The 18,109-nt window shown below is 46.2% G+C and overlaps 1 protein-coding gene across 1 annotated transcript in view; it reads left to right on the forward strand.

Annotated features, from left to right (window-relative positions):
• The first annotated feature begins 2,561 nt into the window (after positions 1 to 2,561).
• LOC119648179 (ceramide transfer protein) overlaps positions 2,562 to 18,109 on the forward strand; it is a 98,203-nt gene continuing 82,655 nt past the window's right edge. The window contains exon 1 of the mRNA XM_038049759.1: positions 2,562 to 3,356. Within this exon, the coding sequence (XP_037905687.1) occupies positions 3,072 to 3,356 (285 nt within the window). The 5' untranslated portion in view covers positions 2,562 to 3,071. The remainder of the gene's footprint in view (positions 3,357 to 18,109) is intronic.

Raw genomic sequence — 18,109 nt, forward strand, 5'->3', positions numbered from 1 at the left:
ATATTGCCAGAGAGTGCCCAAATGCCTATTGTGCGAAGCAAAAGAAGGACAGGATAACCGGCACATTGCCGGAAGTGGCAAATGTCCGGAAGGCGCTCACTGCAATGAGAAAATTAGGTTTATTCAAATAAGCCTGAATCGTTGCAGGGTCGCTCAGGATTTACTTGAGCAGACCACGTTCGAATCTGAGATGGAAATTGCCATCATAAGTGAGCCGTACAGAAACCGTCACGGTGGCATATGGGTCACAGATTCGACTGGTGGAGCGACGATATGGGCTTGTGGTCGACAGGCCATACAATGAATTGCAAGTCAGGCGGCCAGTGGCTTTGTGTGGGCGAAAATAAGTGGTGTATATGTATACAGCTGCTACGCCCCACCAAGTTTGACACTGTCTGAATTCGAGCAAATGCTTGATAATCTTGTTCTCGACGCAAGGGGACGAAGTCCAAAGGTGATTGCTGGTGATTTCAATGCTTGGGCCCTAGAGTGGGGTAGCAGAGAATCAAATGCTAAGGGGCGCAGTCTATTAGAGGCTTTTGCGCAGCTGGACATGGTTTTGGCTAACGAAGGTGCCGTAAACACCTTCCAGAAAGGTGGGTCAGGCTCAGTTGTAGACCTGACCTTTGTCAGCCCTTCGCTGGCGCGTGGTATGTCCTGGTGCGTTAGCGAACGCTACACCCACAGCGATCACCAGGAAATCTTCTTTGAGACATGTGTCGAGCCTCAGGCCAAAGAGCTATCATGCCCGAAACCGAAAAAGATTTCAGGCTGGTCTGCAAAATCTTTGGATGAGCAGACCTTCATAGAGGTGTGGTTAGATCAACCTGATAAAGAAGGCACCTCTACGGAAAGAGCCGTCCACCTGGCTCAATGCATTGCCAAAGCGTGTGACGCGTCCATGCCTAGAAGGTGTTCATACCCCAGTAGAAGACCAAACTACTGGTGGAAAGATGAACTGACCGGCCTTCGATCAGCCTGCCACCGAGCCAGAAGAGTGGCTCAGAGGGCGGTAGGTAGAGTCGAACAGGGGCAAAAAGAGTGCGCCTATAAGGCAGCCCGCAAAACCCTCAAGCTCGCCATCCAGCGAAGCAAGAGGAAATGCTTTAAGGAGCTCTGCTCAGAAGCAGACGTAAACCCGTGGGGGAGTGCCTACAGAATCGTGATGGGACGATTCAGAGGCCGTACATCTCCGCAGATCACGTGTTCCACCCTCTTGCTAAAAATCATCCAGGGGTTATTCCCCTAGCAAGAAGAGAGCACCGACACATTCCACCCACCTCTGAATGTGACGGCAATTCCGCCAGGCACCAGAGACGAGCTGTTGGATATCTGCGGTAGCATAGGAGACAATAAAGCGCCAGGCCTGGACGGAGTACCGAATAAGGCCCTTAAGCTTGCAGTGAAATCCAAATCATCCACTGTTGTATGGCCCTGGCGAGGATGATGCCGAACGTGGGAGGGCCACGGCATACCTCTAGGTTGCTTATAGCCAGGGTGGTGACCTCAATCATGCTCTATGCGACCCCAGTTTGGAGCGAGGCGTTGCGGATGTCAGTTAACACTAGCAAACTGAATACAGTCTACAGGAGGACAGCTCAGAGGGTATGCTCTACCTTCAGGACTGTCTCGGATGATGCAGCATTCGTCATCTCTGGAATGATGCCGATTGACTTCTTGGCAGATGAGATGGCGAATATATACCATGCGAAGCCAATCTCTCCCTTATTGCAGACGAAGAAGGCTGAGAGGGAGAGATCCATAAATAGATGGCAAGAGCGGTGGGAACGTTCGGTAAAGGGTCGGTGGACTCACAGGCTCATTCCTGCCATCAAGGAGTGGTTGGAGAGACGACACGGTGAGATTAATTATAATCTCACCCAGTTTCTCACGGGACATGGAGGATATCTCCAATATCTTCACAGGTTTAAATTGGAGACCTCACCCGACTGTCCAAATTGTGATGGAGTCTCAGAGGACCCAGAGCATGTATTCTTCCACTGTCCGAGATTTGTGGAAGAAAGGAGAAATCTAGAGAAATGGGATTAAGCTATAGTGAGCTGACTCCGCCCCATGATGTAATACCTTATGGTGATTCCGCGGGGCAGGGAGGGAGTCGGGGGTGGTTTTAGTGGGTAAAAATCCCACAGGCTGGTGTGTCCAGACCAGTGTCTTTTGAAGATTTCCACCTCCTCAACAAAAAAAAAAAAAAAACAAAGGCAGACAGACAGACGGACAGACAGACACCGTCTCGATTCTAATAAGGTTTTGTTTCACACAAAATATTATTTACAAATAAAAGTAAAGTAAGTTACTTGCCCGAATACTTTTTTCAGTGGTATTTTTAATATTTGGGTATTGGTAGTTTCTGAACCTCGAAAAATATTTGAAGTATTTTTACTCCACGAATACAATTCCTTCTCGTTAAATTCCCTGCACATGATCAAGTCACCACCTTAAATTCACCGTCGCAATTGCATTGGGCGCACGTGGACTGCACTGGATTTTCTGTCTCAATTTTCACTCCCGACAGTTGGCCAACTTGATTATTTTGACGTTTCCAGTCGATTGTGTGCAGTTCGTGTGTTTGCCGTGGTGTTTTCATCTGTCGGTCAGATTTCGGAGCTTCGAGCAAATTGTTTTCGGTTTCAATTAGGGAGCGAGCGCAAGGGAAAAACTCGGCTTTGTTGTTTGGATTTCGTTTTGCGATGCGATGTGCTGGCTGTAATCGGCTCAGAAGACATCCGCGATGACGATGACACAGCGTGCCGTGAACTGATAAAACCGCTGGCGTTTTGCGTAGACTCGATAAGAGAACGGGTGTGCGGCGGCCGGGCAACAGCCACTCACCGCAGGGAAAAGGCAGTTCTCGCGAAGTCGTCCTTGATCGAATTTCTAGTGTTTTGCATTCGCGACTCGTAGGCGACGTCTTGCCAACACCTCAGACTCCCATCGGGTTCGGGCTTCAGGACGCGTGCACTGGTGGAAGGAAGTGCCTTGTTGATGCGTTTCTTGCGCTAAGTTTCATGTGAACTAGAGGAACCGAGATTTTATCTGAACTAATTGATAAAATGGCAGAGGAGAATGTTTCGGTGCTGTTGCCCCCGGCCGTGAACACTAGTTTTGCGACGAGCGGGGGGAACTTCCCATCCAACAGCGATGAGTCGGACGGGGAGTTCGTGGACGATGATGCGCCGGAATTAAGAGGATATTTGAGCAAGTGGACGAATTATATCCACGGCTGGCAGCCGCGCTATATCGTCCTGAAGGATGGGACATTGTCGTACTACAAGAGTGAGAGTGAAAGTGACTTGGGGTGCCGCGGAGCGATCAGTCTTCAGAAGGCCACCATAAAGGTAATTAAAGATTAAAGACAAATTAAAAGATACGTTATCTGAGTATTTTGCCAACGTTCTACGAAGTTCAGACGTCAGTAGGAGGATAGGAATGCTGGTACAGAGACGCCTTCTAGTCGCCGCTCAATTGGCATTTTCTGACCTCAATAAGCAACAAGTTCAAGAGCAATCGCACACAATTGATTAAGTCGAGCGGAGCGCTACTGTTCGCAGAGCTCAACGCGACACTGCCTGGCCACCGCATCAATGTTCGCTCCAACGAGCAATGAATGGACTTTAATTCATGAAATATTCAATGTGTCTACGGAGGCATTTGTCCAAGAATTTTTGGTCATTAACCTGGGCCGAGTTTGCAGGACTACGCTCTGTTGTTTGTTGTATGCTTCAAGTGGGTTGGATTGAAGACCGTTTATGCTTATGAAAAGATACCGGAAGGCGGTGCAGGTTGAGGAGAGCTCTCATAGTCGATTGAGTGTATCTTCTTTCTTCGAACCATGCTGAGATTCTCTTGTAAACAATTCTAAAAATATCGAATTTGTGCTTGGAGTGCCATTTCCGACGATGAATTTATTTTCCAATCCATCAAGAAATTCCTGGCGTTAAGTGTTGTACGTATGATGCCATAAAATTGGTGGTCTCCACGGAGATAGGAAAGATGAAGGGGATTATAAGGAAATATATTAGGTTGTGGAAAAAGTAATGTCGTATTTGTGATCGATTTTGGGCTTTATTTAAGTCAAATATGCGCCGTTTTGTTCGCAAACTTGTTACCATTTAGAAGGCAACTAGAGTGAAGGCAATTAGAGGACATCGGCACCAAAGATCTGATGCCTGATGCGTCCATAGGCGGGGCACTCACATAGGAAATGTTCCGTGGATTCCGCTTCCTCATTACAGGGGGACATTCCTATTCTGAACATATGCCCAGCTAGTAAATTATGGCCTGTCAGAATGCCCACAATACACCTGCAAGTCCTCCTGCTTTTCGACAGGATAAACTTTGCGGTACGTATGTAGGGTTCTGGCAGGAAAAGTTTGGTGTGTCGAGCAGCATTTAAGCTCTGCCACCTGTCATTATGGGAAACTTGTTCCCAGTTTTCGAAAACAGATTTAGCCAATGCTACTGATACCCCAATTGCTGGCTCCGGTCCCGGCATAGGGGAGATTGATCCCTCTTTCGCTAAAGCGTCCGAGATTTCATTTCCCTCTATGTCACAGTGACCAAGTACCCAGAGTAGTTCCACCGTATTGAATCTAGACATAGAGTTCAAACGGTTTCTGCATTCCTGAACGATTTTCGAGGTGATCAAAGGACTGCTCAATGCCCTCAGTGCAGCTTGACTGTCACTGCAGATTGCGATGCGCCTGTCCTTCAACCGCTCGCCAATCACCCAGTTTGCCACCCTTAGGATCGCATAAACTTCGGCTTGAAAAACCGTGGCATATTGTCCCAAAGGAAAAGCCCACTTCTCGTTTTTATTCGAGAGGTAGACTCCGGCTCCAGAACCCTCTTCTGTTTTTGAGCCATCGGTGTAGAAGACTTCCGTATATCCCGCCACGCATTCCTCTGGGTCTTCCCAGTCCTCTCTACGCTTCAGGGTAACTACATATCTTCTACCAAACAGATATATGGGGACACGAGAATCGGAAGGCATTGTAAGAACTGGATTCAGTCCTCCCAGTAACTCTTCCAATGCTCTGTGCCCCCCACATCTGTTGTTTTCCCATAGATCTAATCGAATTAGCCTATGAGCTGCTCTCATTGCAGTGCTTTGAATAAATATATCCAGGGGCTGCAAATTGAGTAGTGCATTCAGAGCTCCGCCGGATGTCGTGCTCATGGCACCAGTGATACCCAGACACACAGTTCTTTGCAGTGCGGCTAGTTTAGGTTGAAAACCTTTTTGTCTCACCTTAGCCCACCACACTACGGATGCGTATACGAACATCGGCCTAATGGTGGCAACGTATATCCAGATTACCACATGAGGCCTGAGTCCCCATGTCGAGGCAAAGGTCCGTCTGCACAGCCCATAAGCTGTGAGAGCTCGTTTCATCTTTACCCATACATGTTTGTTCCAAAGAAGTTTTTTATCTAGAGTGACTCCCAGATATTTCACTTCTTCGGAGAGTTGAAGGGTAGTACCCCTCATCTCAGGGAGGCAAAGTCCATCCAGTTTTCTCCTTTTGTGAATAAAACCATTTATTTGGATTAACTGACAGACCATGTCTGAGGCACCAGCTGTCTATGAAATCAACGGCACGTTATATATTCCTACACACCGTTCCAAGATCCCGATCAACAGCAAGTACAGCCACGACATCAGCATAAGCTTGAGCGTGTATTGGCAAATTTTGCAGTTCGCAAAGCAATGAGTCGATCAGCATACTCCACAGAAGCGTTGAAAGCACACCTCCTTGGGGGCAGCCCTTCGTTGCTTCCGTAGTCAGGTAGCGATCGACCCCTACCTCAGCGCACAGCAATCTTTGCGTTAGCATAGCATGGATCCACTTAATTAAAGCATCATCAACACCATACTCTCTGGGGGCATCACAAAGTTTTTGAAAAGGCGCACAGTCAAAAGCCCCTTCAATGTCCACGAACACCCCCATCGCGTACTCACCATTCAAAGTTGCATCCTCTATCTTTGTGACCAAAGAATGAAGAGCAGACTCACAGGACTTTCCACGTTGGTAAGCATGTTGGTTTTCACTAAGTGGGTGTGACTTAAGTGCGTTTCCACGAATGTGACGCTCCACCAGTCTCTCCAAACCTTTCAGCAAGAATGAAGTCAAGCTGATCTGTCTGAAGTTCTTTGGATTAGAATAAGTCATCTTTCCCAGGTTTCGGTATGAAAACTACCTTAACCTGTTGCCAAGACGAAGGCACGTAGCCCAGAGCAAGACATCCTCGAAAAATATTTCTTAGAGGTCGCTCTAAATGCTCCATACCCTCCTTTAGCATTGCCGGATAGATGCCATCCATGCCAGGTGCTTTGAAATGTTCAAAGGACAGTATGGTAGCTCTCACCTTTTCATGGGTGACAACCGCTTTCGCAGTGTTCCAGTTCCCCTTGCAGCGCTTGCGTTTTGAAGGGGTTGCAAGAACCGTCAACTCTCCCCCTACCACTTCTCTCACCCGTTCTCCCGGGTGGTGTACTTCCAGGAGGGTCTGTACTGAGTCCAGTCTGGAGCTCGTGAAAGAACCGTCGGGTTTTCTAAGAGAATCCAACTTGGCCGACTCATCCCTTTTGAGGACTCTGCACAGCCTTGAAGTCTCCCTTTCGCCTTCCAGTTCCTCACAGTACCCTCTAAAGGAGTCTCGTTTCGAGCACCTCACGAGCCTCTTATATTCACGTTGTGAGTTCCTGAAATTTAACCAGTCTTCGTCCTTGTTATTTTTGCAAGCACGATTTAGAAGTCGCCTGGTTGATTTCCTGAGTTTTTGCAGTTCTCGGTTCCACCAAGGAACCGTTTTACCGCTTTGGCCTCGGGAATTAGGACAAGCCTCTTCATAGCACTCTAAAAGTGTGCAATTCAGAGTTTTCAATTCATCTTCCAGCACCAAAGGAGTCCTTAGTCGCCTAGGGAACTGTACTTTATTGCCAAGAAGTTCATTGAACTTTGCCCAATCCGTTTTCCTAGGGTTCCGTCTTTGTACTGCAGACTGTTCTTTGTCAGATTGAATTCTAGATATCGGTGATCTGACAGTGAGACCTCGTCTAGCACTCGCCAGTGTGTAATCAACTCTAACAATTTTGGGGTACAGATTGTTAGGTCAATTACTTCGCTTCTTCTCGGTCCCACGAACGTAGGGGCGCACCCTACGTTTGCAGTCATAAGACCAGCTAAAGTGATGAAATCAAATAGCTTCTCTCCTCTTGGATTGCATTTGCTACTGCCCCAACAAATATGTTGAGCATTCGCATCGCAACCTATTAAGAGTTCGAGACCACTTGATTCTGCATACGCCACCAGATCCCTAAGTTCTTGCGTCGGTGGAGGATACAAAGAATCATAGGGTAAATAAGCGGAGGCAACTATGATGTTTTTCCTCTCGCCATTTATCTGGTATTGTATGATGACCGTAGCTAAGTCCTGGGAACAATATTGTCTCAGCATAGTTGCCTCTAACCGTCTTGACATCAGGACGCAAGCTCTCGGTCTTATGGATCTTTCGTCGTAGAAGATCCTAGCCCCCTTTACTGATCCAATGCCACAGATTCTGTTAAATCGAACCCACGGTTCTTGCACCAGAAAGATATAGGGGAAATCCTGTAGCTTTGTCATTCTCGCTGCCAACAGGTAGGAGGGAGCTTTGGCATGCTGCAGGTTGATTTGACCAATCTTTATGTTTTTCGACATAAACTTAGTCTATTGTCTTATGGAAAACAGTTAGAAGTGTATCCGGCAGTTCGCGTATGACGGAGTTTCCCCCACACCATACCGCCAGAGACTCGATCCCCTCGTGATTGATTTCTCTGAGAAAAGCCGTACTTGGAAGTACCGCAATTCCCATGTTTTCATCCACGAAAGATCTCATCTCATCCCGCAGAGCATTCGTCTGTTTTCCACTTAGCACCTTAATTGGTTTGCGGTGTCCGGGTTGCATAGATTCGATCACTCGAACTGGCATCAAGTCAGTTCCGTTCACGTCTCTGGCTTCCCTTCCTTCCGCCTGTTCCTTGGAAGGTGTAGGAGAAGTTACTAGCAGGTAGGATTCACTCTCTAGTCTCTTCCTCAGTGCGAGCCCCCATACGGGGGGCACACCGGTCCTAATACCCCGGGGTTTCCAGTTTATCCCCACCTTCCGCCGGAGATTCCGCTTCCTTGCGTCCGATTTTTCTGGGCGTTACCGCGCCTAGTGGTACAGCCACGTCCATGTTCTCATTCCCAAGGTGCTTCATCTTCCTTCGCAGTATTCTCTTCTGCCGTCGGCTTAGGGCCTTTCCAGGTTCACGGTGTCCGAACCGCTTGGATCCATTTTCACACACCGGCGTTAAACCAGTAGCGTCCACGTCACCAGCTTCCCGTTCTTCCGCTCTTCCCGGTAAGGATGATGGAGAAGGTTCTGACAGGCAGGATTCAGCCTATAGTCCCCCCTCCTTAGTGGCTGAAGTTCCCTTACGCCGGGCCTTCCTCTTCCGCTTGCGGGTAGATTTGGGCTGTAGTACCGCGGACGAGCCGGCCGTAGTCGGATTTCCAGTTTCTCCCAATTTGAGAGTTTTGAGTTTCCGTACTTTCCTTTCTGGCTAACTTCGCCGTAGGCACCAAGTGCAAACTTTCCACTGAGTCGGAAAGCATGCCTTCTACAGATTGATCTGTAGGCGAATATGAATGTGGTGAGGCCTCCAAAATCCGCGCCTCGGCCGCGACATGATTGCTCATGGTCGCGGGTGGATTCGAAGTCTGTGACTTCCTACCACTTGGAGAGTTTAACTCCATCGTTTCCATATTCATATTTTTGGACACCCTTAGTGTAGTAGTAAACTACTACAGGCTCCCCCACCACGACAAGGTGGTGTCCGAGGTGGAGGGTCAATCGCCTGCTCAAACAGTCGAGTTGCTCACAGTAGAGGACCGAATTGAGGGTCTGGGCATAGTTGAGCAACTCATAGTTAAGTCCTTGGGGTTTTAACGTAGGTACCTGTCGTGGAGACTTATTCCTACGGTCTTCTTAAGACACGGGTTAATTTTGGGATCACAATTGGAGCCCCGCTGTGACAAGCAACAACGGTACCAGTCTATGCAAGTGCATGGCTTAGCATTCGTACTGGTGGATGCAAGACCTACCTATATCTCTACCGAACTAAGGAGCACGGCACCCGTGTTGAAACGCAACACCACGCCGAGGCCCGAAGGTCTCTTCTCGCTAGAGCATCACCAAAAACCCCCATGAAGCTCCCACTAGGGGGCCAACCGCAAACAACCGAGCTGTACTCATATACGACAGAAATTCTCCCGAAGTATATGAGTCCAGGGGTTACCCCGGTTCCCATGGTACCAGTATACCCCTGGTAAGGTTTCGCGGTCGAAGCCACTTCCGGTGAGTCCCTGTGCAGACTCGGGTCTGATCGCCCTAATTAAGCCTGGGGCATTCGCCTACTCCATCACGGCCAATGCGATACAGCGTTTCCCGGTGCCACCACGTGGAGGTTCTCCTCGGCCACTTGGTTTTTGTTCAGCCGACAGGGTTGCCGCCCCGCCTTCCTCCCCGCCACCTCAGAGCACCAACAGTTCATAGTGGATGACTCCCTTCCAATCCCACCAAACACACAGCAAAACCTTCCTGGCCGTCAATCCTGGCTTGGCGATGATTTGGGCCAGCTCGCCGCGCTTCGACCACGATCTTTTTTGCTTGAGATTTTCGTACGTGATCCACTTTTTATCATCAGTCACCATCCGCTTCAAAAATTGGTCGAATTCGTTCCGTTTCAGCAGTGCATCGCAGGCGTTGATTCGGTCCAAGAGATTTTTTTCCGTCAATTCTTGTGGCACCCAAACATCCAGCTTTTTTTGGAATCCAATCTTCTGCAAATGGTTCCAAACGGTTTTATGGTCCTTACCCAGTTTCTGGCCAATCGAGCGAATGCTCACATGCCGGTCTACTTGGATGATTTCGACGATTTTATCGGTTTCGTACGGGGTGTATCTTCGACATCCACTACACCAGAACGAAATCAATCAAACCAACGCTGTGCTGTGCGAATCGTTACAGTATCGGACCCATAAACTTCACAATTTTTTTTGGCCGCCTTCGTTACATTTTTACCTCTCAGGTAGTAAAAACGTAAAATATGACGAATTCCTTGCTTGGTGGACTCCATCTTTCACGCGCTATAACCTGAGACTCAAACGTATGATCATAAAACTGTCAAAGAGACACCTGTAGCCCAGATTGTCGTCTTCAAATCGCCGTATAGTATGACGTATTACACCACTAGTATGCGATAAGTACTATACAAGATATGTTTAAGGGTCGCCATCTATTGACAAAATACGACATTACTTTTTCCCCAACCTAGTATAAATACAGCGCGTCATTTACTGTAGGGTGTGCAGACGACAGCAAGAAGGAATTTTTGGAAAAACTCATTGAGTGGACTTCATGGAAATTTTCATTCGGTGGTTAGTGCTCTAACTAGTGAGCAATCCGAATTTAACGTGATGTGTTAGATCTTCTTTTCCTTTAACCTTTATTCAGTAGTAGGGTCGGTTCATTTAAATCGGTTTTGCTACTTTTCCCGGTTAAAGTCTTGGCTCCGGTCTGGATAGCTCAGTGGTTAGATCACAACGCTGTTGTACGGAAAGTCGCGGCTCAAATCTCACTGGTGGCAGTGGGATTTGTATCGTGATTTGACGTCGGATACCAGTCGACTCAGCTGGGAATGAGAAGTTGTCAAATCAGGGTAATAATCTCGGGTGAGCGCAGTGTTGACCACACTGCCTCCTATAGGGTAATGCAATCCTGTACTGTACCGTTACTGTCTTGAATGAAGGGCTTCAAGGCCCTCATCCAATTGCATTGTTGCGCCAACGATTATTATATTATTATGGGTATCGCTCGAGCGACTCCTCTCTCTCGGTATTCTTAAATCATCATATCAAGCCATCGATGTTTGACCTTTGTATGGGTTTTTCAGTGAGTTGAATGTTTAGTCTCATGATCGGTCGTCCAAAACTCCATTCAGTTTAGATCTCGCTATAAACCGTGTTGCATGAGGCGTTGTAGAGAAGTTGCTTTAAATTAGCTTTGTTACTTATTTGGAGGGAGTCATAGTCGGCTAATCAACGAAAATGACGGACTAAATCAACAAAAAATCAACTACATGAAACATCAACCCATTAGTGCAACATGGATGAAGTGGCGTTTCACAACAGGAATTCCTTGTTATCGACGAACGTCTCAAGTGCGAAATTTACCGCCATATAGTTCGCCCTGTCGCCCTCTATGGTTCTGAGTGTTAGCTGACTAAAAGAGACAATGAACGGCGCCTCGTGGTAATGGAGACAAAGATGTTTCTTTGTACTAGTGGTGTAATACGCCATGACCACATCAGAAGTGAGGATATAATCCTTATTGATGTTTTTATTCAACATTCCGCGTGACTACTTTCCCGCTCCGTTGCCACATCCCATAGCACGTCGACTTGAGTGTTGTTAGTGTAAAAAAATAATAGCTTTCCTCGAGAGTTGGCAGTTGATTAGGTTATCATGATTTTTTCAATCCTGGTTCCTGCGCCACGACAATCAAATCACAGTCCCCTTCCAAGTGTATCTCTATAGAAGGAGGACTTTTTGAAAGAGGTGAAGATCAATTACTATTTTAGGCTAGCTTTTGAACATGCTACGTATATAGGAACATTAAATCCATCCCATATCAATCGTCGTTCTAGATGTTAAATCAATTGACAGTTTGTGACAGTTTGAGCCTCCAATGCGGCTCTTTTAACTGCAAAATTCGGGTATTGAAATAACACGTGTTACACGTCCTCTGCGATGTCCGGGTCCATTGGACAATATGCCGACTTGTCATTCCCAAATAAAGCGTTGTCCTTCTCCCGTCAGAATGTCAATTTGGATCATCCCTGCTACCACGCAGGCCGCTTCGTCGGATATTGTTCGATAGGCGCAACATGTTCGGAATGCAGTTAAGCCATATGCAGGTCCAATTTTTCTTCTATATATTTCCTTTTCCAGTGCATTTTTCTACACTGGGGCTGCATAAAGTAGTATCGAGCTGACCACCCTTGAAACAAGGAGGCGACGGCTTGGCCTAGGGCCTGCTATATTTGGTAACATTCTCGCCAGCAATGTTCCGGTGTTATTTACCCCCTGCTGCACTCTCTACATGCAATTTGAAACTTGGCCTCTGGTCGATCATTACCCCTAAATAGTTGAACGCAGGCTGGGAACGTATTATCTGTGTCCTAACTTTGATGTTCATAGACCTATTCTTTGTGTTCTGCGAGCGATAGATCTGCATTCTCCAGCCAGGACTTATATCGTAAACTGTTTCATTGGCGTAAATCTCAACTTCTTCGAGGAGGCGTGCAACAATAGTCAGCCCAATGTCGTGGGCAAAGCCGGCCACGCTAGTAGGGAAATCTAACGTCAGTACTTCGCTATACATAATTATCTATATGAGTGGTCCTAGGATGGACCCTTGTGGAACTCCGCATGTTTGGTTTGATTTAATTTCTTCATCTGAATTGCAGCACAGAAGCCTATCAATCAAAAAGTCGCCAATAATTCGTACCAGGTACTTCGGCACTCTGAATTTAATTAGAGCCTCTAGTATTTTGGCCCACCTGGTGGAATTGAAGGCATTCTTCACGTCAACTGTTATTACTGCACAGCATTTGTCCTCTTCGAGGGTCCGCTTTAGCTATGTTAGCCACTAGGTTAACCGTATCGGTCGTAGATTTTTTCTTTCGAAAACCAACCTGGTTCTTAGAGAGACCACCTTCCTTTTCGGCAATCGGAAGTAATCTGTTGTAGATTATTCCTTCAAATGATTTGCCAGTATTATTTAGAAGGTAATTCGGTCTGTATGATGAAGGTTCAACTAGAGGTTTGTCTGGGTTGAGTATGAGAATCAGCCTCTCCTTTTTCACTCTGTGGGAACCCTTGTTAAGACATGCGGTAAATACCCTCGGTAAATAAATTGGGCCTGAAGACAATATACAGAAAACAAATTTCTTATTACATATTGTCCTCAGAGGGAGGAGCAAGTAATTGGCTTACCTTACGCTTACAACTAAAGAAGGAGACAGAGTTAAAGGACCCAAGCTTTAGGGTGTTATAGGATAGGCAAAACCTCGGGATCGAGGAGAGAAAGCAAATCTCGAGCTCCGCGAAGGATAATTCAAAAATGATCGCACTACGTTTGTTATGAGAGGCGGTGCGGAAAGTAATATCCGAGTTGACAGAGCAGGCCATCAGGCAATTACAGAGTTTGAAAAGGGTACATATCAAGGAAGATACGGCGTTGGTGCAGTGAGGAGAGATTGAAGGTGCGGAGTCGTGGTGGATTGTCAACCCGAGGAAGGTTCCTTTTGTAAAAGAGGGTCCCGGTGAATTCAAGAGCGCGACACCCACGGACGCGGAAGGGAGCTAGACTACACAGCAATATTCAAGGGAGTTGAAGAGTGTTAAGGAGGGCTGAATTGAGGAGGATCCTACTTTCCTCCAGGCAAGCTTTTTTGATGATGTTAACGAAGTGGGCATTGAATCGAAGTTTGTCGTCGAATATTACACCCAAGTCTTGGATGGAGATCAGTATTGAAAGGGGTTGTCCACCAAGGGAATAGGAAAAGGATGTTGGGGAGGGTTTAAGTGAATAGCGCATCCAGTGGTATTTGCTGATAGTCAGTTTCAGCTTGTTGACCGAACACCAAAGGACCAAATTATCAAGGTTTGACTGCAAGAGAGCACAGTCCAGTGGAGATGAAACAGTGGCAAATAACTTAATTTCGTCTGCGTAAAGCAAACACGGGCAGGTGAGGATGGACACGAGGTCATTGATAAAAAACAGGAAGAGTAGGTATAGAGAGATGTAGGTATAGAGGCTTGGGGTACGCCATAAGAAGCAGAGAAGGAACGAGATGAGTAACCATGAAAATAAACTCTACCGGGATGGTATGAGTGATAGGAGGAAAGCCAGGAGATGATTGAGGGAGGGAAGTTGAGTAGTGAGGGTATAGAGAGGAGAATCGTATGGTTAAGGGTATTAAAAGTTTTGGAGAAATCAGTATAAATAGCATGTGCCTCTGTCGTGAGTTCAAGTATTTAGCAACAAAGTTGGAAAGACCAGACGGTTTGAAGCCGTGTATCTATTCTTCACGAAATGCTGCTGCTCTTTGACAATGAGGTGACCGAAGTGCGCGGTCAACCATTCGTTAACGTATCTTTGGAGGATTTTGGAGCAAGAGGAGAGAAGAGAGATGGAGCGGTAGTTCACAGCAAGAGAAGAGTCTCCGCTCTTGAGGATAGGGATGATAAGGGCTTCTTTCCAGAGAAGTAAAGTAGCATTCTTCTAGACTTTTGTTGTAGATTATACACAGGGAGAGGGAAATGTGTTTTTTTTGCAGTTAAGAAGGAAGAGGTTAGGAAGCCCATCGTGGCCAGGTCCGACGTTGGGGTAAAGATTGCCAATGAGGACCTTAACTAAGAAAGATGTGAGGAGAGGGATGGAGAGAGATTCGGAGCAGTCTGCAGTCAGAAGAGGCGTAGAGAGTGGAATGGTCGAGGGAGAAAACACGGACGAGAAGTATGTGTAGAAAAGGTCGCAGAATTGTTGTGGGGAGTTGTCAGTGGAGTCAGCAAAATTGAAAGAAGAAGGGAGAGATAAGAGAATAAGTACCTTTTATGCTCTTTTTTAACCATTGACTTCCTAGTGGAGCGCATAACATCAAAGTGAGCAAGGTGGGAGTCATTCTTAGAAGCCCGGAACTTCTTCCGCAGTGCATATCTCAGGCGAATGATATTAAAAATCTCCGTTGTGAAAGTTGGGTACGAATGTAGGCAAGCAAGGGAAGAAGGAATATAACAGGAGAGGAGATCGGACAGGATATTGTAAAAGGTGTTTAGCTTGGGGAGGTTGCAAAGGAAGAGATCGTGAGTGCGGCCCAAGGAGTGGGTGGTATTGAATTCCAGGGCAGAACAAGTGGTTCATAAAGGGAAAAAGTAGAAGGGAAGAATTGAAGAGGTTGTTGGAAGGAATTGGAAGGCTAGGATGGTTACGTCAGTGGAGCATGAGGAGGTTAAATTCTCCGCAAAGTAAAGTAAGGAGTTCAAACATATTCACTGCTTCTTTAAGGGCTTTGTTGGGGAAACTATTCAAGTCAGGAGCCTTATTTTTTGTAGTTTCCAGGACCTCTTCATCGAAGAGAAGATTGGCGGTAGCTGCCTGTTTGTCCATCTGTCTGTCTGTCATATCTTATATCTCAGAAACGATTACTCCTATTGATATGAAATTTGGCGGTAAGGTGAGACCTGTGAATGTTACTGCATGCAGTGAGTAACATAATTCAACGTTGGATTTAGGGAGGGGGTTCCCCATACATGCAGAAGGGGGGTGTAATATTTTTTTTCACTGATTATAGTCGCGCGGGATATCAAATGAAAGGTCTCGATTTGTATTTTCTGAAAACGATATTAGTTTTGACGTTAGTTGCAAAGGGGAGGAGTGCGGGGGTCCGAAAAGATTATTCTCCTTAAAGTTATGTGACTAAAATTCAAGTATCTCGTGTGGTACCAATGAAAAATCGATTGTTTACAAACTTCGTCTAATTTGTCATCTTTTATTGATTATCAAAATCCACTTCAATGTTCTTTGCAAGAATGAATAATGCGATAAAGCGATATATCAATGATGACGGGGTCTGTTCGTCATAGAATCTACTGCCCCTGATAGCTGCCTCACCTCAGCCTATGACTGTGTCTATTCCATCAAAACAAATATCACCTGATTCACCCAGTCCACATTGCATAAGGCCTTAAGCTTTATTATGGCTAGATTACATACGAAGATTCCATCGACAGGTGTTCTCTGGAATTGAAACGGAATGGGGAGTTTATCAGAATTCGTAGTGCAAGATTGTAACTCGGCGAACTCCAAATTAGATTGGAAATGTATCGATAAACATGGACACGAATTTGAAGCGCTGGATAGATGGAATGGACTTGGTTGGTTTCTGGTTGAGTGCCTGCCTGCCTAGTTCTAAAATTAGACGGAAACTATACCCAGTGAATTGCTTACATAAGCAAAGTTCATTGAGCGATTTAAAAATTTTAAATTGTTCCACGTAGATGGAAGTATCTTAAGCCAGTATGCGTGCTCTTTTCACTTTTCTTTATAAAGCTAAACAATTGCGGGACAGCTTAATTTTTACAGGAGAATATTGTGTATGTTTGCTATTGTTATTGATGCAATGGGGCGAGGAAACGTGTCAATAGTTCACTGAATACCGATTGTTAATCCAGATAAGAATAATACAATGAGTCATACCCTGAAACAGATGAATTTTTCTTATTAAAATTAACAAAAGTGTTAAAACCGAAGTAGATAGCTGCGTGGAAGTATCAGTCTGCCCAGTGCTGAATCACCTTCACCATATAGGCTTCATCGTGACTTCACCTGATCTCGGGTTCTCGTATATATTAGAGCAATTGGAATTCGCTAAGATGGATATATATATTTAATTATTTAATTAAAAAAAAGGCTGGGTTTATGTCGTTAAGGTCCTCAGAGGGACAGATTTTTTTGTCCCGAGTTCTGACTCACTTTTTTGTACACTCTACTTCTTAAGGGTCTGTTCGTAAAACAAAACCTTATTAAAATCGGTTCAATGTCTGTCTGTCTGTCTGTCCGTGTTTTTTTTTGTTTAAGGAGGTGGAAATTTTCAAAAGACTCCTGCCTGGGCACGCCAGAGTGTGGGATTTTTACCCACTAAAACCACCCCCGACTCCCCCTCCTACCCCGTGGAACCACCTATAGGTATTACATCACGGGACGGAGTTAGCTTACTTTAGCTAGGTCTCCTTCCGTCTTCCCGCGGGGTTCGTAACCGCGCTTTCCTCACTTCTTCTGCTTTTCGCAGTTTCTCCTGGATTACTTCGATCATGGAAATGATCGCACCCCAGTCTTCCTGGCAAGTTACCATTCTCCGGACAAAATTTTCCGGTTCACCTAGAGTTTCCTCTAGGTTCCTCCTTTCTTCCACGAACCTAGGGCATTGGAAGAATACGTGCGCCTGGTCCTCTGGGACCCCGTCGCAGTTTGGACAATTAGGTGAGGTGTCAAATTTAAACCTGTACAAGTATTGACGGTATCCTCCATGGCCGGTGAGAAACTGGGTGAGATTGTAATTGATCTCCCCATGCTGATGGAAAGGATCAACCTGTAAGTCCAACGACCCTTTTCTGACTGGTCCCAACGCTGTTGCCATCTGCTTATGGATCTCTCTCTTTCGGCTTTTTTCACCTCCGATAAGGGAGAGATGGATATGGTGTTATAAATGTTCATCATTTCGGTTGCCAGGATGTCAATTGGCATCATTCCCGAGATGACGAACGCTGCATCGTCTGAGAAGGTCCTGAAGGCAGAACACACCCTTAAGGCTGTTCTTCTGTAAACCGTACTCAGTTTATATGCATTGCCTAAAACCTGCAGCGCGTTTCCCCAAACTGGAACTGCATACAGCATGATAGAACTCACCACCCTGGCTATGAGCAGTCTGCAAGTATGCCGCCGTCCTCCTACGTTCGGCATCATCCTTGCGAGAGCCATACTAGTGGTGGATGCTTTTTTGCAGGCGTAATTTCTTTTGCGGCGCTTAGTGATGAGAACCGCTTCCGTCTTTTCCTCAGCGAGTGCCAGTCCAGCACTCTCTAACCAATCCTTAACAACACTGATTGCTTCGCTTAAGTACAACTCAGCATCCTCGAGATGCTTTGCGACCACAACCAGTGCTATATCATCGGCGTAACCCACCATCGTGGCCTCCTCCGGAACCGGAAGGTTAAACACATCATTATACATGATGTTCCACAGTAGTGGGCCCAGTACAGAGCCCTGTGGGACACCTGCGGAGACAACGTACTCCTTGGGTCCATCATCGGTATTATATCAGAGTGTTCGCTCATCCAAATAGCTATCTATAATAGCGGCGAGGTAGGTGGGAACACCAATCGTCGCCAAAGACTTTCGTATAAGGTTCCAATTGGCCGAGTTGAATGCATTGCTCACA

Source organism: Hermetia illucens, chromosome 2, assembly GCF_905115235.1.
Source record: "Hermetia illucens chromosome 2, iHerIll2.2.curated.20191125, whole genome shotgun sequence".
NCBI classification, from domain to species: domain Eukaryota; kingdom Metazoa; phylum Arthropoda; class Insecta; order Diptera; family Stratiomyidae; genus Hermetia; species Hermetia illucens.